General features: G+C 33.1%; 2 protein-coding genes across 4 annotated transcripts in view; one reads left to right on the top strand and one right to left on the bottom strand.

The window, feature by feature from the left end:
* The window catches only part of LOC131055550 (aberrant root formation protein 4), a 205,619-nt gene extending 200,309 nt beyond the window's left edge, over nucleotides 1-5,310 (top strand). For all 3 annotated transcript variants that reach the window (XM_059216795.1, XM_057990026.2, XM_057990020.2), the window contains one exon: nucleotides 4,780-5,310. In XM_059216795.1, coding sequence (XP_059072778.1) covers nucleotides 4,780-4,789 — 10 coding nt within the window. In that variant the 3' untranslated portion in view covers nucleotides 4,790-5,310. The remainder of the gene's footprint in view (nucleotides 1-4,779) is intronic.
* A 9,273-nt stretch (nucleotides 5,311-14,583) lies between these two features.
* LOC131055539 (uncharacterized) lies at nucleotides 14,584-15,521 on the bottom strand. Its single transcript, XM_057990009.2, has one exon. It carries the CDS (start codon nucleotides 15,278-15,280, stop codon nucleotides 14,777-14,779), a length of 504 nt encoding a protein of 167 aa, XP_057845992.1. The 5' UTR covers nucleotides 15,281-15,521; the 3' UTR covers nucleotides 14,584-14,776.
* Between the last annotated feature and the right edge of the window lie 10,626 nt (nucleotides 15,522-26,147).

The following is a 26,147-nucleotide window of genomic DNA, read 5'->3' on the forward strand; positions in this document are numbered from 1 at the left end:
GGCCCCTATCATGGAACGATCCATCTTCTCTTTGATTTCTCAATTCAATGGATTTCCTGATTTTCATCGACTCATCACTTTGAAACTAAACTTTTTTATTTGTTTTGAATGTGTTTATAAAATTTGTTGCCATAAAAATTACAATGGTAGCTAGTTGTAGCTTCGCATGCCGATCTAACTTCAAAACTGATCTGAGTTGTCGTCTTGTAATGTTCACCCCTGATTTTTTTATTTTTTAAATTATGCAGAAACAATATAGAAAACAAGGCAGATTGGCTACTAAATGTTAGCTTCAAACGCATGCAATAATACAAAGCTTTTAACTGGAAATCACTCTAACCAATACATAACCTTAGGAGATATTAGTAGATACAACTACTGATGTTCAAATCCTCACACAAAACAATACCAAAAAGACAAGCAGCTGAAATCAGAATGTCCTAGTAATAAATTGGAACATAGAGTTAGTATATAAAGAATGAACCCCTCATGTCCTCATTTGATCCCAATGTTAGTAGATAAAATGGATTAATATATACTATCAAGGCTATTTTATCTACTTGATAGGGATGAGCCTTGCTTGAGAGGGATATATGGTAGCATTGACTCAATGATTGAAAAGATGAAGACCATTATAAATAAGAAAAAATAAACATCTTGAAGAAACTTACTTGAAGAAAAAGCACAAACTTATTGAAGAGAGATGGAACATAGTGACCACGCCTCTACATCTTCGTTCCTTTGCATTGAGTTCAAAATATAGTAGCGTGAGATTCTTTTTATGCCAACAAGGATTGCCCTATATAGAGATTATAAAGTTGCAAAAGGGTACAATGTAGCATCTCATAGACTATTCCTTTTCCTAATTTGCAAGATGTAGTCACAAGTGAGTTCATTGATTTTGTAGACTCTAATGGTCAAAGTATTGAGACTCTTTATGATAAGGCCAAGAAGCATGCACACAATTGGTGGTAGTTCCATGCCCAACAATTCCAAATTGTACCACCGCTAGCAATCAAAATTTGTCACATGTTTAATGAGTTTTTATTTTTAATTTCATTGTGAGTTAATTTATATTTTAGAGGAATTGAAGCATGTACTCTTTCACCCACTCAATAAGCACAATAAATTGCACTAAAAAATGGTAGAGAACTTAGTGTATGCACATTCCAATTTGCACTTCCTTTTGGACAAACAGCATGGCTACAAGGAAGGGGACAAGAAGTTGTGGGATATGGAGCTAGAGTATATTAATTTTGATGTTTCCACTTCCCAACATGTTGGACTTGAGAAGTCTAAAAGCGAGCATACTTGAGTGATCGACAATGAGTGAGCGGCAATGGCACTGCATGTGTTTCTTCAATTGTTCTTACATCATCTAATGTCAATTATGATAATGGTGTTGATGATATAGAAAATGTATATTCCGCTGAAAAAATGGTTGTTGAACTTGATATTATTATTTTAATGTTGAATTGGTAGTTTGAAGAATCAATATTTAATAATATTTATGATATTTAATAATATTTAATAATATTGGTAGTTTTAATGACATTCAAGTTTATGGCAGTTTTGTTAATTATATGATGCTATGTATTAATTTAAACTTAATAGTTAATACTTAATTTTTGCTTTTAGGCTGCATATGTGTGTGTATGTCTACACACATACACATGTACATACATATGTAAAGACACACATAGTCATAAGGTTCGAGTTTGTGTTTGTGTTTGGCAATTATATAATTTGGATGAAATTTGACATGGGTAAAAAATTCAAAAAAAAAAAAATCTTGATTAAATTCACCTTACAAAATTTAGAAATCTTAAAATTTAAATACATTTAAAATTTTAATTTAAATATTTTCAACAGTAAATATATTCATTTTGAATATACAAAAAAATTAATAATAATAATCTAAATTAGATATTTTAAAATATTAAATTTTAACATACTAATCTTAAAACAATGTTGATAATTTATATAAATACATTTAAAATTTTAATATAAATACTGTAAATACAAAATATATTCAATTAATATATTAATAATTATCTAAATTAAATATTTTTAAAAATGAAACTTTAATATACTAAATTAAATGAAAAAGTTGATAGGTTTTTAATATGTTAAGTTTTATTTATTATTATTATTAATTGCGATATCACTCAATAAATACGATACGACTTTCTCATTATCCAGCTTTAAACACATGATTTGTATAATTGCAGACTCGACTTGTATATACCTCAGATCTATGGGTGAGAATAGGCATCGATGCTAATGCCTCAATGATGGCTGCCAAAAAGTAGTTGGCAAAAGTTGTTAGTAGGAAAGAAAAGTCTACATCGTGTAGGGAAGATTTGCAAAAAGCCCACGATGAGACTTCTGATATATTTTTAATCCAAAAAATATCGTTGAAAACATATTTTGATAAAAAATCTAAGCCCATTTTTTCGTATGAATTTTAGGGCCAACTTAAATGAATTTTTTGGGTTTTCTAAAAATTTGCTGGATTTTAAGTTCCATGCATAAGATCTAGCAAACATTGTGACATAGTGTTTATGTGTGTGTTATACATGCTTTTTCTACGTTGTAGGTTTTCTAGGCATTAGCTTCCACACCCGCACTCAGTTCACTTGGGTTTGGGTTGGCCTAAGGGTACGGCTTGGACATAGCATACCAATAGGGAACCCAATGCATTCAGAGCGCACCCTAGGCATACTCAAGGCAAACTTGGGTAAACCCGCAGGTTCCAAAGCTAAAAAGTACCCAAAACAAAAAAAAAAACAAAAAACAAAACATTTTTTTCACCTTTTTTTTTTCATTGAAACCCTAAAAAGCCCCCAAAAGCGTCATTCCGCCCAATACAAAGATCATTTTTCTCTGTTCACTCTCTCTTTTCTCTTTTTTCATTTCCCTCGCATCCCCTCTATCATTGGGTTTTTCTCCCATCTATCACCTTGTGCAGAAGATCATTTTTCTCTGTTCACTCTCTCTTTTCTCTTTTCTCATTTCCCTCGCACCCCCTCTATCATTGGGTTTTTCTCCCATCTATCACCTTGTGCAGCTTATCATTGGTGCCCCTCAAATCTGTTAGGGTCTCCACTTTAGTATCTTTTGTCATACAAGAAATTTGATTACAATTAGGAGGTTTGGGAGTGGAGACTAGAAACAAGAACTTAGACAGCTAAAATTATCACCATCAATTGTCAATTGATAAAGATAAATATTAAATATTTAACTATCAATTGACATTTAATATTTATCTTTATCACTTCCATTTCGGCATTTGACATTCATCAATGATGAAGTATCATACTATCAAATGTATTTAGTTTCACAATTCTGTCTATATATATATCCCAAATGTACTGTACCCAAAGGAAAATAGAAATTGCAGTACTAGTGTACCCATACCTGTTCCCGTACCAGCAACTTATTGTATTTTGTACAGATGAACCCAAAAGGAATCCAATCCCCCAAAAAGTTTGCTGGATCCACATGAAACGATCCTGCTAACCTGAACCAGGATCCAAACCAGAACTGACAACTTAGAGTAACAGATATTCCATATTCCTTGTTTTTTGAAGCACTAGCAATTCGATCTGCTTTCCACAAGCCATTTGTGATTGTATGTGCATTGCAACTTCATAAATTTCCTGCTTTCTTTCGTTGAGTTTGTATCACAAATGAATTTTGAAGGCCATCATTTATCAGCAGGGTTTGACCTTACAAGGCTAGATATTTTCTGGCAATAATTCTGTTTCAATACGTATGTAACCAAATTTGTTTTTTAAAGGATTTGCGAACCAATTGCTTTCCACAGGTCATTTTTGCTCATCATACGTATGTGGCAACTTTATAAACTCTGTTTTTTCACCAAGCTTTTTATCAACAAATGGATTTGAAGACTATCAATTATTTAGTGGGGTTTGAACTTACAAGGCTAGATATTTTCTGGTGATGCTTCTCTTACAATGAGCATGTAACCAACATTCATGACTGTGAACTCAAGGAAGTAATGGAAGTTTGGTTTACAGGTTTCTGTGAATCTTTTAACCAAAATCTGGTTAGAATGTTCCTTGCTAATTTTGCATTTATAGTTTGCTAGAAGGTTAGGTTTGCCTTTTCTCTGAAGTTTTCAGATCTGTCTTGTAATCTCTCCACATCCTATCATTTTTATTTCAATTGTGAATAACCATTATTATTAAGAGAAGGATTACTATTTTTTTCCTTTGTATCTTACTTCACGTAAAGAGTGATAGCAAGTAGGTCTAAAACTTTAGGAGATGCTCTTTCAGATAATAGAAGGAAAGGAAAGAACAAGTTATTAGATTTGTCCTTTTGTACATTATGTTGAAATAAATTCATATTAATATTAAATAATTTTTGCTTTGAAGAGATGAATTATTTTTTGGCTCTGTACTTGCGTGGCCATGACTTTTTATTGGAGTGAAAGAAAAAACGTCTAGAACATTAAGAGATAAACTGCTACTACAAATGTTAAAAAAAAGGGATGAATTATATAAAATAACCAAAAGAAGTGAATGGGGCATTAACTCCAATATTTTAGTATAATACTAAAAGAAATAGTTCGTAAGATTTGGAAGATACATTGCCAATACTGTTTAAAAAATTAAAAGAAAAATGCAGGTTCTAAACCTTTCTTGAGTCTTTATATCCCGCCCTATAAACGTATCTACTTTTAGGTTCTTTACCGTTTATCCACAGAGCTAAGGTGAGATGTTGATATTCTTGCTGTGTTATTTTATGCAGGGAAAACTAACTATACTGGAGTTCTTTCCAAATCTTGTCTGAAAAAGGCACATTCAGAGTGGCTTCTTCCATTGCGAGCGCTGGTCTCAGGAATTGAATCTGAAAATGCCAATGACTGCGATGATTTTGCAACCTCTACATTATGTGCATTGAACCTAATAGAGCTACCTCTTTATCGTTGCCTTGAACTGGTTGAGGAAAAATTAAAGCATCCTGCATGACATGTAATTTTGTGTATATCTTCATCACCCTTTCACCGTGTGAAACACAGTTTCACTCGAGGACAATGACCTAGGGAGCCATCCGTGCAGGAAATTCTCCAAAAAGCATTATTCATTAAGCACATACTAATAATTTAATAGTTATTCTGAATATGAGAACTAGCTTTTAATGGTATATCTTATTCTTTTGGATTTCCATTTGTGAAGGCATCCATTGCACCCCATACCTACTTTTTGTATTTATATGTACTTGATTCTTTCTTTTTTCATTCATGGACATTAATATAATTTTGATTTCATATGGTGCTCAGGCGTTTTGTGATAACATCTATGAACATGTTAGGTAATTCTAGCTTTAATTGCTCTTCCCTTCTGTTCTTATGTTGTCTTACCATGGAAATTTAAATCATATCAATAAGATAGAGCTTAAGTAGAGTAGCTCTTGTCCAGATAATTGTCAGTCCATCAAAGTAGTAGCACAGATAATTGCCTCAATTCTCAAACCCATCCACGGATAGCAGAATTAAAAATGTAATATTGTATCTCTACTACAACATTCATCTATATGCAGTAACTGTGCAAGAGCATACCATGTTCCCAATTGAAACATGAAACCAGTGAACAAAAAAAGGATGAAGCCATTCAACTACTGTGAATTGAGCTGGAACTGAAACATCGGCATATACTCTGTAAAGGGCAAGCATCTTGAAAACGAAATGGTTGCTAGATTATGATGATAAAATACGCACTAGTTGCGTCTTTGAGTTGTTTTTCCCGAATTCCCAATTTGGTCACTGATAAGCTAATTGTTTGAATCTAGGCTAGTCAGAGTTTCCAGATAGGGATGGCAGCGACAGGCAATTTAAAATTTATATGTTATAGGTGTGCACAAGTTTGTATGTGTATACCAGCAATTTAAGAAAACTTAAAAGTATATTTTGGGTACAAGATTTAGCTTCAAAATTTTGAAACATTCATAATAACGAAAAACCAAAATTTGCGCCATGTAACCATATGTAAAGCACAATTTCTAAATTTTTAAATCCAATCCATCCATGAATATATGTATGGTATACTCAAGTCTTAAAATGCCAAAATATAGTCAATGGCTTCTTGGAGAGCATCATTGTATTTGTGGAGCAATGACTTCGGATTTAAATTCTACTTTGTTACAGGCTCTTCCTTTGTACTTTACTTAATAATGGCAATATAAGAATAGTTATTTCATCATTAACCAATTGGTTTAGAGGGGGACAGTAAATGGAGGGCTTAGTACTCTTTTCCTACAGAATATTCTTACCTTTAGGATCTCAAGAACACATTCTGTAGAATGCAAATTTCCATGCTTAGATACTTACCTCAAAACATAGTTATGACAGAATGAATGTCCATCAAAGCTTTTTTTTCACGAGCTGTTTCTTCTCTTGGTAGATACTCCCTTCCATATAACCAATTCAATAGCGCAATACTTAACTAATGGTTCAAAGCCCCACTTCGTATTATCTCCATCATGTGATATAATGATGATTTGGTTTGTGACTGTTTTAATCCTGAAGATCGTTTGTACATTCATCGAAAAATGTATTCAAACACCTCTCACTGTTACATCAACACCACCTAGAGGCAGATAAACAATTCATTTTGAAGTGATGAGCTTTCACAGTCAATCCAATAACATTTCTCTTCACAAGTGTATAGCATCAACTACAATGACATTAAATTCCTTTGTCAAAGGGAATACAAAAGAAAGAAAAGTCCATATGCTTATATTTTTTACTTGTTTTATGACATTTTGTGTGGATAACTTTATTGCTGGATTCTAATTTACATTTTAGATTTTTTTACACCTTCGTTGATCCTTAACAGAATTTAATATTCTATTATATCAAATTATAACATCTCTCAATTTTTTTTTCATAACATTGGTTGCCTTGGATATGATCATACCATAGAAACAAGACTCGGACTTGGCATGGACTCAACTTGGGACTTGGCAAAAAATCTCAGCACAGACTCAACTTGGGACTCAGCCAAAAAACTCGGCACAGACTCGATGAGGGTGACTTGACCCGAGACTTGGCAAAAAATTCAGCGCAAACTCACAAGTGAAAAACCCAAAGAATTTAGAGACTTTTAGGGATTTAAAACTTGTTTCATGCACTCTTTATTAAATAAGCCTTAAAGACACAATAACATCATCAAATAGAAGCTAATTTGATCACATACACAAGTATACATTGATCACATAAGTATAAACGCAAATTGTTGATGAAAGATATAGCACGTTTAGATATATAAATATTGTCAAATATATTCAAAACTCATCGAATATGAAAGCCATGGCATCAAAGTTTCAATTAAAGATCATTAAAATAACTAGGAGTCTACATCCTTCCTACAAAGGTGTTCAAGGTAGGTCTTGGATGATGTAGCAGCCATAATATTTATTTAACTATGAATATGCAAAGATTTGTAACAAGGGCTATGTATTATGTAGATTTTTATGATCATGATCCATTAGTAGTCTATTACTTGTTTAGATTTATAGTTTGATGGGGGTTTGATGGCAATAATAAAATGAGGTTGAGGGTAGCACTCCTCGTGGGGGTTTGAGGGTGAGAGAGAGAGGGGTAGAGAGATAGGTTTAGATCTTGGGGGATAGAGAAGAGAATGAGATAGAGGTAGAGAGAGGAGATAGAGAAAGAATGATAGGAAGATTTAGGTCTAGAGTTCAAGGCAAATAAAGAGAGTGAGATAGGAGCTTGTTGATTACTAAAATTTTGAGACTTCAAAAAAGGTTTTGGAGCGTGGCTGAGTTTAGGTGATGGGACTTGCTTAGACTTGGCGAGTCCGAGCTTGAGCCCCTAGGACTCACTGAAAGTGACTCGTCGAGTCTAGGCAAGTTCAGGTGAGTCTCAGAACTTTGGATCATACTCACTATTAGATTAGGGACAACCTCGTAACCTGTTTCATATTTTTTAAAATGTTTGCATTCCACAAAATCATGCCACTTGAACTAGGTTTCTTGTGATTGCATCCTAGGTCTTCAAACTCTTAAGACCTCTGACATTTCTTTGCACAAGATCATAACAATCAAAATAAATATTGTAGTGAATACAATGTAATTTTTAATTCTGTCTCATTCTATTTTCAACACAACTCTAATTTTTATCTTAATTAATTCAATGTAACTAATTTAGTAGTCATTTCTTAATTATTTAAGATTTAAAGTGTAATTAATCTATTATTTGTAAATATTTTGTAAGGTGATATTTCATCTTTATATTATCAAAATCAATGAAAACCATTGCCTCCTTATACTTTTGATTAATAAGAATATGAAATTAATCATTTTAATTAAAACTAAAAATAATGCATTTATAAATAATTTATTTTCAATTATATTGATCATGAATATGATTAAGATTCTTCAGTTCTATGGTACTACTTGTTCTCCTTGCATCTTGATTAAAAATTGAGCATTCATTGATCTTATATCTTAAACCATAATTATCACCACTTCCACCCTGATTGCCATATTCTTTAAATAAACTCGTCTTCTGTTTGAGAAGTTTCTCTACTTATTTTATTAGTTTGGAATGTCATAATTATAAAAGGAAAAAAAATCTCATCGATGTTTTACAAGACACCCCCAACATATATGATCCTTTATTTCCTAAACATGTACTTTCTTCTTGAGTTTCTACTGGATGAGATTTATCTTATATGGAGTTTGGTGATATTGTGGTGGTCTAAAGCTTTGATAACTAGTGTTGCCCTTATGTAGGAAAGATGGTTTGTAGTTTTTGTTTATATCATATATAGACATTCCATCCCTAATATAGGCTAGAGAATTGCCATAATCTTCCAGTAACAATTATGTAGTCTATGATGGAAGTAGGAATAAATAATTATATATTTTTTTATGTGAATAATTTAAATATGTTTTTATTAGTTTGTATTTTCTCATTTTTAATAGTTTTGTTGTAGTTTTTTCTTATATAAATATTTGAACATTTCAAAGAAATAAATTTGTTAATATATATTTTCATTAATGTAACAATATATTTATATAGATATATTATATATGATGTTATTTCAATTTATTTTACAATTTTATTTTTTTCTTATATGATAAAAACTTGCATTGAGTTTCATTTTTGAACTCTACAAAATGTATTATCAATATAACTAATTATACAAATTTTGTGATAATGTGTGCACATCTTTAGCTATGTTATTGTTATATCTCAATTAGAACTAATGGAATTTGTCATCATGAAAACATATATGTATTTCAATATTTCAATCATTTTCTTCTCATGTCCTCTAAATGAAGTTGAAGCAAGGGGGTGGAACTTCCTATTAAAGAATTCCTCTTTTGGAGCCCCTACTATCTATAGAGCTTGCACATAGCTAGTTGTCCTTGAAATGCAGTTTTGACCCTATTATCTATAGGCCTTTCACATAGCTGAAGCACCATCAAAATCTCAAGTTTAAAGGAATGGATAATGAACCCTTTGACCTAACAATAAGTAGATAATAACCTCCTTGACTGCATTAAGAAAGAGTAATAGTTGGAAGTTAGCCCTTTAGGAGAGTACCACTATTGTAAGCCTATATGATCTTGAGTTAAAATGGAGGATCTACACAAATACATAATGAAATAATCATGTAAGATACAATATATTAACAATTAATTTATTAAAGTCACACTTACAAGATATGGGAAGATGGCTCCCACCCGTTGCATTTCAAACGTAGCGACCCTGCATGCTCCCGCCCATGTCGGTTCTGCTGCAACGACTCCCACTGGCATTGTGGCCAGTAATGGCTCTGCTCGCCCTGGCCCTGATACTCTCTCAGATGCTGCTGTCGTTGGGGCTTTGCCTTTGCTGGATGGCTCGGGTCCCTCTGTGCCAGCCGGTAATGTTCTTGCTCTGTCGGTGGATGATTCCCGTCGTGCCCTTCAGGTGGGTACTACTGTTGTCGAGGCTCCTGGGGCTTCTTCCCATTCTGGTGCCATTCTAGGAGGAGTTACTGCTGGTAATACGGCTTCAGAGCGTGTCCCTACTGTCGGTGCCAAGATCTCCAAACCTCCTTTTGCTGGCATGCATAGTTTTGTTCGTGTTGTCAGATCTGCTGTGCAACCTTCTAAAGGGGTTCGTCCTCTTTTTTATGTCAAGTCCTCCTCTGTGGTGGTCTATGGACAGGATGTTGTGAATAACATTGATTTTTATCAATGCTATGTCTTGGGTTCTGGGCTTCGCTTCCAGATCTCCATTGTTGGGTATGTGACTCCTAGAAGCCTTGCGTTAAAGGTTTTTTTATGGCTTCTTTCACATCTATGACTGATAGGGATTTGATTTTGGGAAAGCTATGGACTTGGGGTGTCCACACTCTATCTATTAAAGCTCTGGACAACTTCTTTTAACTCTCTTACTGAACCACTCAATGTGCATCCGGTTTGGGTCCACCTTCCGAATCTTCTCCTTCATTTCTGGGAGAACTCTTGTTATGAGGCCATTGGTAACTCCCTTGGCCATTTCTTGAAGGTGGATGAGGCCACGTCGTCTATGGGCCATTCCACCTTTGCTTGCATCTTAGTTGGTATTGGCATCTCCTCACCTCTTCTGAGGGATGTGGCTCTCATGATTGGGGATAGGCATAGGACATAACCTTTGGATTTTGAGGGCTTCCCCTTTCACTGTTGAAAATGCTTCTCCACGGGCCACTTGGCTTCAGAATGTATCACCTCGACTGTGGTTCGTCGCAGGCGGAAGGGGAGGTTCTCCTCCCTTTCTCAAACCCCTCTTTGTCAAGGTTTGGGTGCTTCTACCCCTCCTTGAGTTGGTTTGGAGTTGTTTTTGGTTTGACAGGGTTTCATGTTTGCCTATCTGACCTAGTTGTCTAGGGGCTTGCTCCTATGGTTAGTTTTTTTCTCACTGCTTGTGGGCTGTTGTATTAAGGGTCAACACCCTTGTCTTGCTACTTCTAATATAAAAAACATTCATGTAAATCATAAGATAAAAAGTATTTCAAAGGTTTTATTGGGGACATTAATTCAAAATTAGTCGATGAAACAAAAAATCACTATTTACTTTCTTGATAATTTTTTTAATAGAAATTCACAAGCTTAATGTTAGAATGGTTATTTTATATCAAAAATACAAGGGAAAGATTTTGGTGCTTGTGGAAGATAAGTTGAATTTGAAACATTGGGAAGCTTTCCAAGAACAAAATTTCTTGAAAGATGAAAAATAAAAACGTGTTAAAATCCACAACCTGAAGGAGGACATAAAGGATAGATTGTAAAAGATGGTTGACACTAATGAAACTTGTACTAATTATTCTAGCATTGACAACTTGAAATTTATGGAAGAGAAGCTTCAGAGTGCAAAAGGGAAAGAGAGGTTTTTGAGCGGTCAAAAGTGTCAAGGTACCCAATTAGGAGTAACACAAGTAAAAAAAATAAAAATGGAAAGGATAAGATAAACGCTAAAGATGTCTAAAGTGTTTGAGGTTATTGGGGTCATGTGACAATTGTGATATGTTTGTGCTCTCTTTTTCCTTTTGTTTTGCAATATATGTGGACTTTTTATTCTATTTTGTTGTTAATTGTGGTTCTTTTTTTTTAAGTTTTTGTTTTGGGATTCGATCTATTTTTAGTTTTTTTTTTTGTTGCTATAACCTTTGATGTATAAGATTTATGGTCCCTTCCAAACCAACTTACCTCAATCAAGACATTCATACAAATGATTGGGTGCATGGAAAGACAACCATATTAATAATGTGAAAAGCATCAATTATTGAGTTATAGTGCCAAGCACTAGGAATCCAAAAGTTCATGCATCATATTGTAAGTGATTTCTTAAATCTTTTCAAAATACTTTAAAAAATAATATCAGCTATACCACTAAATTCATTAGCAAAGGATTGCCACAAAGTCATTGTTACACAACCTCTATTAAAATTATACAATTATATAAAAATAATTAAATTTAAATTTATTGAAGTTGTATTTTGAAGATTGTTCTTTTATATTACAAATAACCAATTCATGAGCTGATAAGTAAGATATATTTTCCAAAGCAAGTTAGATTTTTGTAATGGTTCACAAGAACCCATCTCTCATGAAAATGAATGGTACATTTATCATGAGTAGTAGTTCACAAGAACCCATCTCTCATGAGAATGAATGGTACACTTAGCACTCACTGAAACATGTTTCATGAGTGCTAAGTACACAATTGAATCTTTATAACAATATCATAATTCATGAACTAAATTGTGAAGTATTAAATATACAATTTTATATCTTTTTGAAATCTAAAATTTAACTATTTTTTTAAAAAAACAATACACCAAAATGATAAATCCACAGCATTAATGCATTCTTATTCATTTTTATTCAAATTCACAATGCATTTTTAATAGGATCTTCTCTTATGCTAAGGCAAATACTGTACAATTGGAAGCCATCTAAACACTACATTTCAAAATAAAATAAAAATAAAAGCTTTTTAAAAATGGTTTATGGAATAACAGATTTTGTTTTTTCGTTTTTTTTTAAATATTGAATTTCTGTTATTCAATTTGATAATGAAGTGTCTCATTTTTTTAATCATCTCTTGGCAAAAACAAATCTTGAAATAAAATTGCTCATAAATTACTTATATGCTGACAATTTGATCCAAATATTACTAAAAACTTTACATTCCAAAATTAAATATTTGAACTGTTTAGAACAGCAGAAAATCCTTTTTCACTACACCTCTTTTTGTTTTATCATCATCATCCCTACAGATCCTCAAAAGTTTTCTTCCCCTGTTCTTCATCTTTGCTTTTTTTTTTTTTACATCATTTTAACATGGACGGGGCTAATTTCCACACAATCCAGAAAACATAATAGATTTCCACGAAATTTTCAGTAACTAAATCTTCCGAATCTGCATCTCCATTGCTGTAAAACCATAAAAAATCGAACAAAAAAACATTATGATTTACAAATCTGAAAGTTTTTTTACAATGCCATTTTGTGTATAAATTAACAACTAACTTGGCATCCAAATAACAGCAGATTCATGAATATAAATTCTTCCCATAAAACATCTCCTAAGACAAAGCTAAAGCATCAGATATTCAACAACATAATATGACATTTTTTGTCAGAGTAGATCTATCCAAAGAAAGTTAATATAAAATCCATTTCCTCGAAAAAAACCTGCTATAAATTATTTCAATTTGAATGCTTTCTTCTATCTACATGTTTTATTGCTTTTACCTTCAAATTATACCAAACATATTAACATTTTTGAGAAATTTACAAATAAAACCACAAAGAAACAAGCTTTTCAGTCCAGGAATCAATTACCATGTTAAAAGTTGAGGTTACAAATAGGAATTTATACTAGAAAATAAAACATACGAGGAAGAACTTAAAAATCAGTACCAGTGGGGATTGAAGTATGCGCAATATTTTAAATCTATAGCAGTCTTTCTTAAGAGATTTTAAGCTTGGTTGAACAGAAAATGCCACTAATTTTATTTTTTATTTTTTAACAAAGATCAATATAATTAAATATACATCTGTACCAAAACAATACACTATTATAAATATGAATCTTAAATATTTAAATTAGATCAATGATAGTTGAATGCAATAAATAATTATAGAATTGTTTCTCTGTAGATGTGTTGTAAATAGTTTTGTTGGTTGTCATTGTTTTGTTCTTATTTAAGATTTCAAAGATTTCAAACTCTTTTAAAATATAATTTTTAGTGTTAGATGTTTTGTTGTTGATTAACTGAATTCCTTCAAATATTTATTATGAGCTTTAAGAATCTATAAAATCTCAAATCTATTAATTTTTCACAATCTTTGAATTAATTGAAGATTGCTTATGAATTTGATTGTTTTAGTTTTCATATCAATGTTTCAGATCATACTCTATGAGGATGAAGTAGTGCTAGTAGAATTAAATGAGTAAATGGCAGACCAGCACAGCTTAAAAGATGGGGATAGGGAGAAAGAGGTTACACAGGAGAAACTTGAAGATTTTTTTTTTTAAGTTTTAAGTTTTCTCCCCTTGAACCACTAAAAAATTAAGAAAATTCTTCTTTGCGTTTCTACTATCCCATCTTTTAAGCTGTCCTGATCTGTCATTTACTCATTTTATTCTACTAGCACTACTTCATCCCAATCATGGATCACAGAGGATGATCCGAAATGTTGATGCAAGAACTAACACACAATCAAATCCAAAAACAATCTTCAATTTTATAACTTTTTAATTGTTAGATATTACTTATCAATTGAATTTCTGCAAACACTCCTTAAATCTATTTGTCCTTTAATCAAAAACTAAATGTAACAAATAATTGCAAAGATGTACAGAAATAGAAACACAGAACTACTCTGAGTGCTACATCACTAACAGAAAGCATTTTGAACATAGCAACTACTTATCTTCTTTTTTCTCCCGAATGGAAAGACATTCTACTAAAAAGAAAATAAAAACAATACTGATTGAATGTACACCACCGCATTTCTTGCCAAAAAAAAATAGATATACCCAAAATATTTACAATAAGAAATAAATATATGAAAATTAAATACAAGTAATTATATAACCACAGAAAATTATATAATTTTTTCCCAACCTACTTCTGTTGGCACCTTTTATCCATGGTGCTCTTCCTGGTCAGAGCCCTTCATGGTGAAAGCCCTTAAACACTGATCCGATAATTATCTGGAGTTCTCAACCAGCAGGTATTCAAACCTTGGTCATTATATTTGATAGCATAAAACTCTCTCTAGTATTCAATTCCATTACTTGCCACAGTTCCTCAGAATCCAAACTAAATATATCATTATCCTTGCCCACAAGAAAACTAGGAAATGGCTCTTCAGAATCCAAACTGCATATGTCATCCTCATTAGGAAGTGAAAAAGGAAGAGAAGTAGCTGAATCAAGGTGGAACTCATTCTCAGCAGCCATGAAAGAAGGTTTAACAGGCAGAGATGGCTTTGGCCTTTGTAAACAAGGAGTAGTGATTGGGAAAATTACCCTCTCAGCAGTTGGTAATCCCTCAACATTGGGTTTTTTGGGAACAGGCTTCAGAACCAGCTGCAAAGAATTTTCAGGCTTATTAGGCCTTAGATTTGGCATTCCTGTTAGTTGCTGCACAATCTTGCTGAATTTGGATACATCTGTAGTCACCACCTGTGTGTGAAGATCATCATTACTTTTAGATTCTCTGGATCTCTTTCTTGTCATGGTTTGCTTGCCCCTGCTTAACTACTCTAGTTGTGTATTGATGCATGAAAGAAATTATGGTTCCTGAACAGGCTAGGCTCAAGGATTAAATCATGGAGCCTACAAAAAAATCTCAAACAGGCAGACTGGATTAGGTCCAAGATGTTTTGGGTATGGTTGTTGCTGTCATTAAAGCAATTTATGGTCAATCAATTTGCTGCCTAAGCTAAATGACAAATCACAGAAAGACAAAGAAGATATTTAAAACCTCAGCTCTTACGTTTACATATGCACTGGATTGAAATTATAGTGGAGGTTTCGATGTATGTCAAATAGCCCCATGGTTGATTTTTTTAATATAATTGTACTATTTTTTTCTTCTTATAAGTGGTAAAAATTTAACAAGAGACGCAAAGCGTCAAGTTCCTGTCTAAACATACAATTGGTTTTAGTTAGACAGTACATATAATAAGCCATGATATAATTGATTTGATCATTGATATAATTATAATTTCTATTGTTATGAATAATTTATAGATCAGTTATATGACATAAGTAAGGCATGAACACTTTCAAATTGTATGAAAACATATACTTATTGAATATATGTTGTGTACTGTGCATTTTTTTTGATATAGAGGACTTCTAGTTTTGTTTCCAGATTTTGCATACTTGCTAAATATGCATCCTGTGACATTTGTCCAACAATTTCGTACAATTTATTTCACTATTTTGATTTCGCTCCCTCCTCTGCTATTGTGGGATTAAATCCCAAGGCTCCAGGTTTCAAAAGACACAAAGTTCATAACTCAAAAAATTTCAAAAAGATCATTGATGGTGATCAATAAAATTAACTGCGGCTTTGATTTTCAATTTTTTTTTAAAAAGTCAATAACACAAATTTTGGAGCCACTTTAGTTGCTTCCAAATCCCAAGGCCTTAGCACCATACACAACGCCGACCCACAACACCAAATGTTGTCATGCAAACTGGAAACCCTTAGTCAACATAACTGAAAAATTTCACACATACTTTAGAATGTATGAAGTATAGAAATGCAAAGAGACACGTTGCCTGATCAATTGGGATCAGCCGAAAACCCTGCAACAAGGCGCTCAAACGAATGCCAGATCAAACACAATAAAGCATTTCAAGAGCAATATGTGAAGTGTGGATCGACACTGCAAACTTCACTCCAATAATAAGCATCGAACACCAGAGAAGGTAGCCAGGCCAAAAATTCAAGCCTGCAAAAAACAATCTTGATTTTGAGCAAACAATCACCCTAAGACGCCAACACCCCAAAAAAGAGAATGCGACCACCTTGCAAAATAATCACATAGAGTGGAGCTTTTTACCAATATCTAGAGATAACTTGAATGCGAAGAGCTGAAAAATGAAGAAAATGGAGTCCAATCCTTAGTAGCATTCAATATGTGCATTAAATGGGCAATGATTTTTCCAATCTTTTTTTAAAACAAATGCCCAAGTCTGCAGTAGCATTCAATGCGCATTGAAAGGGAAAAGATTTTTCCAGAATTTTGTAGAACAAATGCCCCATAAAATAAAGAAACCATACCATTCGAAGATTAACAATGCCTATGTCCACTTTTTTCAATGCCATAAAATCCATATAGATTTCTTAAAACTTTTTTGTGAAAATTGGTAAGATACATGGTTGCATCCAATTGGACCAAATCTAGAAAGATAAGATTTTTACAGTAGTTTTAGATTTTTTATATTGATGTCTTTTCGGGTCTAACAAGTAGCTACCAATTGTGTTAATGCACATTTAATTCTTGTACAGATATCTTAGATTTTGCCCATTGCTTCAATATTATTGTACTTCCTTGCAGCTGAAAAGATAAGTTCTCTACAACATTCTTAGATTTTTTCAATATTTTTTTACATCCCTGTCTTTTCAAATGGGACAAATGCCTTTCACACATTTAATTCACAATGTAATAGACACAATTATGTGGCAGGCACAATTATTACATTATAATAAATGTAACATAAAGATTCAAATTTTAGTATTTTGATTTAAAGAAAAAGAAGAAAAAAATATTTTTTGCAATGACTGTTACCATTATGAACCAATAGAAAAGTAGATAACTAATTTATTTTAAATGATAAGAATATGTATGAAAATTGAAACATTAGCAATGTCAATAGATTTTTAAAAATTCTACAAGATGATTGGCCAGTGGAAAAAAACAAATGCATCAAACCGATGCATAAGTATCCTGCCGATAGGCAGGTACTAATAATTATAGAAAAAAATTACAAATAAAAATTGGTCAAGGGCACACCTTAAAAGTTACAATTTAATTTTAAAGTGTACAATCTATCAATCTTAAAAGTTGCAATTTGATTTTTGTTGTTTTTTAATCATTCATACACATTTTTATGAATTAACCTTTGAGAACATGTCCCTTTATGGCATACTGGAAGCCCTATCAAAGTATTTATCAATACTATCATTTCAGAAAAAATAGGAAGTGTAAAGGGTGTTAAGGCAAACCAGGTGGAAGTAAAGAACACAAATATACATAATAAAAGTTTGCAGGTACATAATAGATCTATTGCAGTCATGGACTTGTATGTGATCTCTAGATTTTTCGTACATAGAATCAATAGAATATTTTATTTCCAAGGCAAACACCTACTTAAGATACAAAGGGATATTGGCAAATGATATAATTTTGCACAAATTCATGTTAGTTGTTATGCCACTTACCTATTAAACATATTCCTACACACATGTCACTCACTCTCATACTTGTACATCTTATACATTCACCCTATTTGTGTGTTTATTACACCTATGCATGTATTCATATTTCCATACAAATGTCACCTACCTTGGTGAGCCCCCCTTCCATATTCCATGAGTAAATTGTAGTCATTGAGACACCCTCAAGGTCATGTACTCCTTTCTCAAACTAAAAGTTTTAAGTTCAAATTTGGGTGGCTCTTACCCTTATCCTTCTCGCCTAGGTTTGACTAAACACATATCTGCATCACTTGTTGTTATGCCCTTGTGTATAAATGCATTAAGTGCATCCATTTTAATCAAATAACCTCTAAACAGTATAAGGAATATCATTCAAATGTACACATTTCAATTGGTACATTAAAAGGAATCTAGTTTGGCTCAAAAAATTAAGGAGCATATACATAACTAAAGATTATAGTTATCAGTCATTTGCACACATTTTTCACATGACCTAAGAGAACATGTCCTTCTGTGACATATTGACAATCCTATCAAGATGAACATAGAAAATTAAGGTGAACGAGAAAACAAAGATGCATAGATATATAATTCATCCCTATATATAATCAGTAGACTACTTTAGTTACACTATGAATGTCTATATAAGATTCATTAAATTTGTAATTACAAAACATGATATTTTTTGTAACGTCCTTTAAGATTTGTCCATCTTTATTTATAAAATTACATACAATTATTTTATTTACATTTCCTACATTTAATAATTATTTAAATATTATAATGTCAATACTTAATTATTATTAATTAATCCAAAACCATTTAAACTTATTTTATACATGCTGAATTAGATTATGTACTTTGTTTTAAAATATATATATAACCAAATATTCTTTGGTAAGGACACTTTATTTAGGACAGAAAATATATGAGAATGTGTGATACACAATCTTAACCTAGTTATATACTCTCAAAATCCTAAGAATCATATCTGATTCTTTTACACTTCTAAGATGTCATGATCTTTTGTTCCTTTAAAAATATCATGCAATAAAATCAATTGCAATCTTGAAAAAAAGTCTTGAAAGCTCTACAATTAAAAAATATATCTGATTTTTGTGCAACTGGTTGAAATGTTTCTATCATAAGTCCCTTTCATGTCGTGTGAGATAATGATAATTGTATAAAAGTGGTACTCTCTAAATCCTCATGTTACTCAATTTAAGTATATTTTATTATGGGCGTGGGATTTAATACTGCCACATAAGTCAACAAAAATCTAGAAACGTAATCTCATAGAATCCTTCAAAAAGATACTATATGAGATTTGATATTTAAATAAACAAAATAAAAAGAATCTCAAGGTAGATAATTAAGGGAAAGTGACATCAACAAGGGGCTACAATCATAGTAGCATAGGTTTTGCCTCTTAAAGATTACTTTCAAGAGAAGACAAGATAAATGGGTCTACTTTAGGGGGAAAATAAACATGAATAAATCAGTTTTTATTATTGGATAATATAATATGATATAAATTGTATGATACAAATCTTTTGTAGGTGGTTACTAGGATGTGTATTGAGATTTATTGAAAAATGTTTCATTGGTATATTTTTATGGGATTTGGGTGTCTAGTTAATGTGAGGTTGTTTTTGGTTTATGTTAAAGTGGTATAATTGGTTAGTAGGTAGGTGTTTATGATTTAGGGGTAGTATGTGGTGTATTAATGGTGGCGCTATGGTAAGAGTTAATGATTGAGGATGTGTGATGTCGTTTATGTTAAGAGTGATTTGGGTTATGATGCTTGTGAAAAGAGGGTTGAAGTATTCTCTCATTTGTGTCTAGTGTTGGTTGTTGGATTCGAGTGATCTTTATTTTTTTGTTGGATTTGGGCAATGTCTATTTATGTGGTATTAGTTTATCTCAAGTGCAATATGGAGAATTAACCGCTTCTTTGATAAGAATGGGTGTTTTATTCATAGGGTGCAATTTTGGACTCTCAAATACAATACTTTTTTTCCTATAAAGATCCAACTTCTTTAGGGTTTGCCACATATGTACTAGGTGAGAAAATGTTATGGGATGGACCCCACTTGAAGAATGACCTTTGTAAGGAATTCATCTCTAATCTAGCTCATATTCTCTATAATGTGCAAGTGAGTCTATGTCATCTCAAAACAATTTTGTTTGATGAACTTATGGGTTGTGTGTTGTATGAGATGATTTTGTGGTGAGCCTATAAATGCAAGCTGCAAGAATTAATGTTGAGGATCAATGTCATCCCCATCCTTTTGGGAGGATTTTGTGAGTGTTTTTGATGAAATGAGGAGTCAAATTAGAGTCAAACATATTTTTTGCAATAATATTTGGGGAGTGTTAGTGGACCTACATGTACATCACTTTTGGGGGCACTTGGAGATGGGGAGAAAATTTACTATACCTTACTTGTGTGGTCCTTCCATCCATTGCCTAAGGTGTCATCATGGAGTGTGTTGTGGTGTTTAGTTTCCTACACTTACTAGCAATTGTAGGGGGTTGTAGGATAATGAGAATGTTACTTGGTAAAAGATGTAGATAATTCACAAGTACAACCTAATGGGAGAGAGTGATAGGAGTAGTGTAGTCTCTTCTTAGTTTTGTTGTCCCTTTTAGTCTAATAGTTGATACTTTACAAGGGTTTGGTTACAATTTTTGGTGGTAGAAGTTTATGGTAGTTTCCTTTTCCAGAAGGTTGTGTTTTTTGTGGTAGTTTTTTTTGTCTCTTAGGACCAATTTTGCATGAAATTTTCAAGTATTTTAGTTGTGTGATGCAAATATTCTACTTCAAGAGTAACCCCCTACATAACCACTATTATTATATCTATAACAAGTAAGTTCATGGGTTTCATTGACAAATAAATTTAATTGTTGAAAAGGAAAATAATTCAATTCTTTTAATATGAGAGAATAAAATCTTTTTTATATAAATAATACAAGTATTTAGAATCTATTTTATATTAGAGGGCTAGATAGTGTTATGTATATGTATATGTATGTGTGTTTATACATATATATGTATAAATATATCTACATAAATACATATAGACATACATATATACATACACACATGCATATGTGCATACATATATATACATATACACACATTATTGAGGAGGCCTACAAACCCACGCCCTATCATTCTTGTGCCAACTTGTACAATTATTAGTTGATACCTATTAGCTCAATGGTATGTCAATAGGTGATGGCACGCCTTGATGATCACAAAATCAATAAAGCACACATGAACTTACAATCAAATAATAGGGCAATAAAGGGCAATGATGGTATGATGAAAGAATAAGTATCTGGTAGAATATTGAGAGGGGGGTGAATCAGTATATTGAAAAACGGATACAAAGTTCCCAAGCTCAAACACAATCAAACAAAGTAAACATATCTCAGTCAATATCAATATTCTCAGGAATACTTGACATTAACCGGTTTAACTGTTATGACAACTTTTAGTAGTAAACACGTTCAATCTTGTAAACATCAACAATGCTTAATCTTAACTCAACATATTCATCTCTCAATGCTTCTACTTAACATGCCTTATCAGAAGTTAACCAAATCAACAAATAAGATCACAACCACAAAAGCATTCATCACTTGACACAAATATTTATACGTGGAAAACCCAAATAGGTGAAAACCACAGTGAGATGGGACTCACAAGGATAGCTATCTGAACTTTCTCGAAGTTCGCCCTGTTAGGAGCCAAAGCCTATTAGAGCTTTACAATAAGTCATGTTAAGAACTAATTCAGGGTTAGGAATCACTCGGTTAAGGGATTTACAAATATGCCTTGTTAGAAGCACAATACCCTATTAGGTGTAACCTCGCTGGAGGATTTAAGAATCCAAGCTAATGAACCACCTTGTTTGAGGATTTAATGAGTAACCAAGCTTGTTAGAGCTTACCCAGTTAAGGGATTTTACTTCTACTGTAATTGTTAGAAAACAACAGGTTTTCTTGATCTGTCTAAGTAGCACTACATTTTCTTGATCAAATCCTTCTAAGCTTCAATCTGCCTTCACTCAAAAATGCAGATTTATTCACTGGTTGGGCAACCACACACTCAATAGGTTTTCTACCAATCTTTCCAACAACCTTTACAAACAACTTCATCGACCTTAAATACAAATCAATTAGGTCGGTAACACAACAAAAACCTAATTATCATCATTGAGATTACAAACAAGTCGGTTCAATCTTGACCGTTAGAAATCATGACAATCTCTTCACATTCTTCAAGACAATTCCAACCGCTCCATGATCACCACTCCATTGGACTTTGTAACTCATCACACACTATGCATTAAATGCAATCCTCTTTGATCCTTCCCTAGACAATAAGCAAACGTGTCAAACCAATTTGAATTTATCCTCATACAATGATCACACATGTCTCCATCATTACCGCTCATCAGATAATAAACCAACAAACTTGATCGATTAGGGTTTAATAGATGATAGGGTTTACCAGTTACATTACATAGAAAGGTTTGACCCTTTACACCAGTTCACCGGTTCAACTCACAAACTTTACATATCGGTTACAATATCATCTACAACTCTCTTCTTACCAATTACTAGCCAATATCAAAAATAACAATATCAGCAATAACATGAATACCTTTTACCGGTTCAATTGACATCAATGACAACATATCATTAATGCAATCTCTATGCAAAATGCCAACAGACACGCCTTGATGATCACAAAATCAATAAAGCACACATGAACTTACAATCAAACAACAGGGCAATAATGATAGGAAGTTCAGGAATTAACCAGTGAATCAATTACATGATGCTTTATCCAGCGAATCAATTACACAATATTCTACCCTCAAATATGACAGGAAATAGTCACATTTCCTTACAAGCACAATGAATGGAAATTATTCGATTCTCGTTGTAACAAGGAATAGGCTTCACTACAAGAAAACTTCAAAGAACTACCACAATGGAATTATGTTCCAAACCTTATTCACCCAATACCCACCAGAAATTACAATGTGATTCCACTACTATAGGAATTGAACTACCTGCAACAAAACAAAACACTAAACTATCAACAGGCTACTTCTGCCTTCTTTCCTCACAGGCCCGATCGACTAGAATGATCGGTTTTCTTATTGTTAAACTTTGTTGTGCTTCTAACAATTCTTTTCCAATCACGTCCAACCCCGAGACTCTGGCAATCGCCCTTCTAATAGGTGGAAGTTCGATTGGTTAACCACTGTCAATGTGGCCTTGGCAACCAACTGCCAATGTGGCCTTGGTAACTGACAACGAACTCATTTCAACATATCTTCATGTCACGACTATGACAAAAGGCAAGAGCATGAACAAACTCAACCAAACCTATGACAAGAGCAAAAAGAAATGGTGACAATAAAATGAACAAAAACAAAACCCAACCAAAACCAAAACTAAAATAAAATAAAACACCCAAAAATCAAGAAAGGTATGGGATACCCTTGCATTAGACTCCCCGGGCAAAAAAAAAAAAGTCATGAGCTCCTGCTCATGAGATTTGTAACAGTATGAACTAACTTAATGATCTTTGGTTCAGTGAGCCAAGACAAATCCTCCACCAGTCGATGTTTCCACTTAACCAGATATTTGAGATATTCTTTGCCCCGAGTCTTCTTGAATAATTGTTTATCAAGAATGCATTGTATTTCTGAGTGAGTGTAAGGAGTTCCTTGGTGTTCCAGATTGAATGGTATCTCGATTTCAACTACATCTTCCTATCCATCTCCTCTATACGGATAAAGATCTACCACATTAAAAATAAGAGAGATGCCCAAATCTGAAGGCAAATCTATTTCATATGCATTGATAGAGAATTTTTTGAGAACTTTACAAGGACCCACTTTCTTCATCTGAAGTTTGCTATAAACACTAGTAGGAAACCTCTCTTTTCTAAGATGAGCCAAGACAAGGTCTCCAAACTGAAAATAAAGTTCCCTTCGCTTCTTATCAGCATGTTATTTATATTTTTGGTTGCTAGATTCAATGTTCATCTTGACCTCGTCATGGAGATCATGTATGAGTTTAGCAAAATCTTCACCAACTTCACTACGTCTTTCCATATTACCAAGATCTCTCAACTCAAACACCCCCCTTGGATGCATACCATATACAACATAGAATGGACTAAATCTAGTACTCCAATTAGGAGAATCATTTAATGCAAACTCAACTTGAGCCAAAGCTAGATCCCAAGTACCTAGTGTTTTGCCTACAATACATCTCAACATGTTACCAAGAGTTCGATTAACAACCTCAATTTGACCATCAGTTTGGTGGTGGTAAGATGAACTAGAACTCATATTTTTCCCCCATTTTTTCCATAAGGTCCCTCAAAAATGACCCACAAATTTAGAATCCCTATCAAAAATGATACTTTTGGAATTCCATGCAATATCACTACTTCTTTAAAGAACGTGTTTGCAATGTTAGTGGCATCACTAGTTTTCTTACAGGGTGTGAAATGCACCATTTTAAAAAATTTGTCTACCACAACAAATATAGAATCATTGCTCCTTTGCGTGCGAGTCAAACCCAACACAAAGTCCATACTTATTGAGTCTCGAGGCCAAGTTGGAACTAGAAGTGGCTGATATAGCCCAACATTTTGGCTTCTCCCTTTGGCATGTTGACAAATGATGAACCTTTCCACATATCTTCTCACATCTACTTGCATCTTTGGCCAATAATGATGAGTACTCAACTACAAGTACATCTTAACCTATCCAAAGTGACCAACAAGACTACCACAATGCTTTTTCTTTAGCAAATTGTCTCTCATGGATCCTTTAGGAATGCATAACTTATTCCCCTTGAACAAAAAACCTTCTTTAATCATGAATTCCACCCATGACTCTCTATTCTTGGCAACTGGATCGCTGCAGGCTTCAAATGCCTCTTTAAAATATGCATCCTCTGCATACAATTCTTGCAAACTTCTAAAACCCACACCATTAGCTTGTATTCCACAAAGAAACAAGTTCCACCTACTAAAAGCATCAACAAGTTTATTCATTTTTCCACTTTTCTGTTTCAAAACAAAGTTAAAACTTTGGAGATACTCAACCCACTTGGCATGTCTTTGATTCAACTTGTATTGGTTGTTTATAAATTGTAGAGCATGATTATCTATATACACAATGAATTCTTTTGGAAGCAAATAATGTTTCAATTTCTTTAAGGACTGAACAAAAGAATAAAATTACAAATCATAAGAAGAATACTTCATTTTGGCCTCATTTAGTTTCTCACTAAAGTATGCTACTGGTTTACCTTCTTGACCTAGGACTGCCACCAATAGCCAACCCACTAGCATCACACTCCACTTGAAACACCTTCTCAAAGTCAGGAAAAGAAAGAATGGGCTGCTCACTCACCTTTTGTTTGAGAAATCTAAAATTTTCTTTAGCCTTTCTAGTCCTTTCAAAATGTCTCTTATTCCCCTTGATAGTCTCAAGAACAGAAGCAACAACATGACTGAAATTCCTTATAAATTTTCTGTAAAAACTTTCTAACCCATGAAAAGTCCTTACCTCCATTACACTTTTTGGTGTGCGCCAGTCAAGTATGGCTTGAAATTTTTCCTTGTCCATCTTTGGTCCATCCTTGAACACCACAAAGCCCGAGTAGATTAGTTCGGTCTACAAAAAGACACAATTCTTGAAATTTATCCTGCAACTTCTCCTCATGTAGCCTCCTCAATACTTGTCTCATATTCTCTAGATGTTCTTATCTATACCTGCTAAACACCAAAATGTCATCCAAATATACAATCACAAATTTACCAAGGAATGGTTTTGAAACCTCATTTGTTAGTCTCATAAAAATGTTGGGTGCATTAGACAATCCAAAATGCATAACCAACCATTCATACAAACCATCACTAGTCTTGAAGGCTATCTTCCATTCATTACCTGGTCTAATTCTTATTTGGTGGTAGCCACTTTTCAAGTCTATCTTAGAAAAATAAATAGAACCACTTAAACAATCCATTACGTATTCAATTCTAGGAATGGGAAACCTATATCTTATGGTGATTTTGTTAATAGCCCTTAAATCAATGCACATCTG

The sequence above is a fragment of the Cryptomeria japonica genome, chromosome 2 (genome assembly GCF_030272615.1).
Source record: "Cryptomeria japonica chromosome 2, Sugi_1.0, whole genome shotgun sequence".
In the NCBI taxonomy this organism is placed as follows: domain Eukaryota; kingdom Viridiplantae; phylum Streptophyta; class Pinopsida; order Cupressales; family Cupressaceae; genus Cryptomeria; species Cryptomeria japonica.

Bases quoted from the DNA above. Each gene is read 5' to 3' on its own strand.
- LOC131055539 (XM_057990009.2), bottom strand. From the start codon at position 15,280: ATGACAAGAAAGAGATCCAGAGAATCTAAAAGTAATGATGATCTTCAC.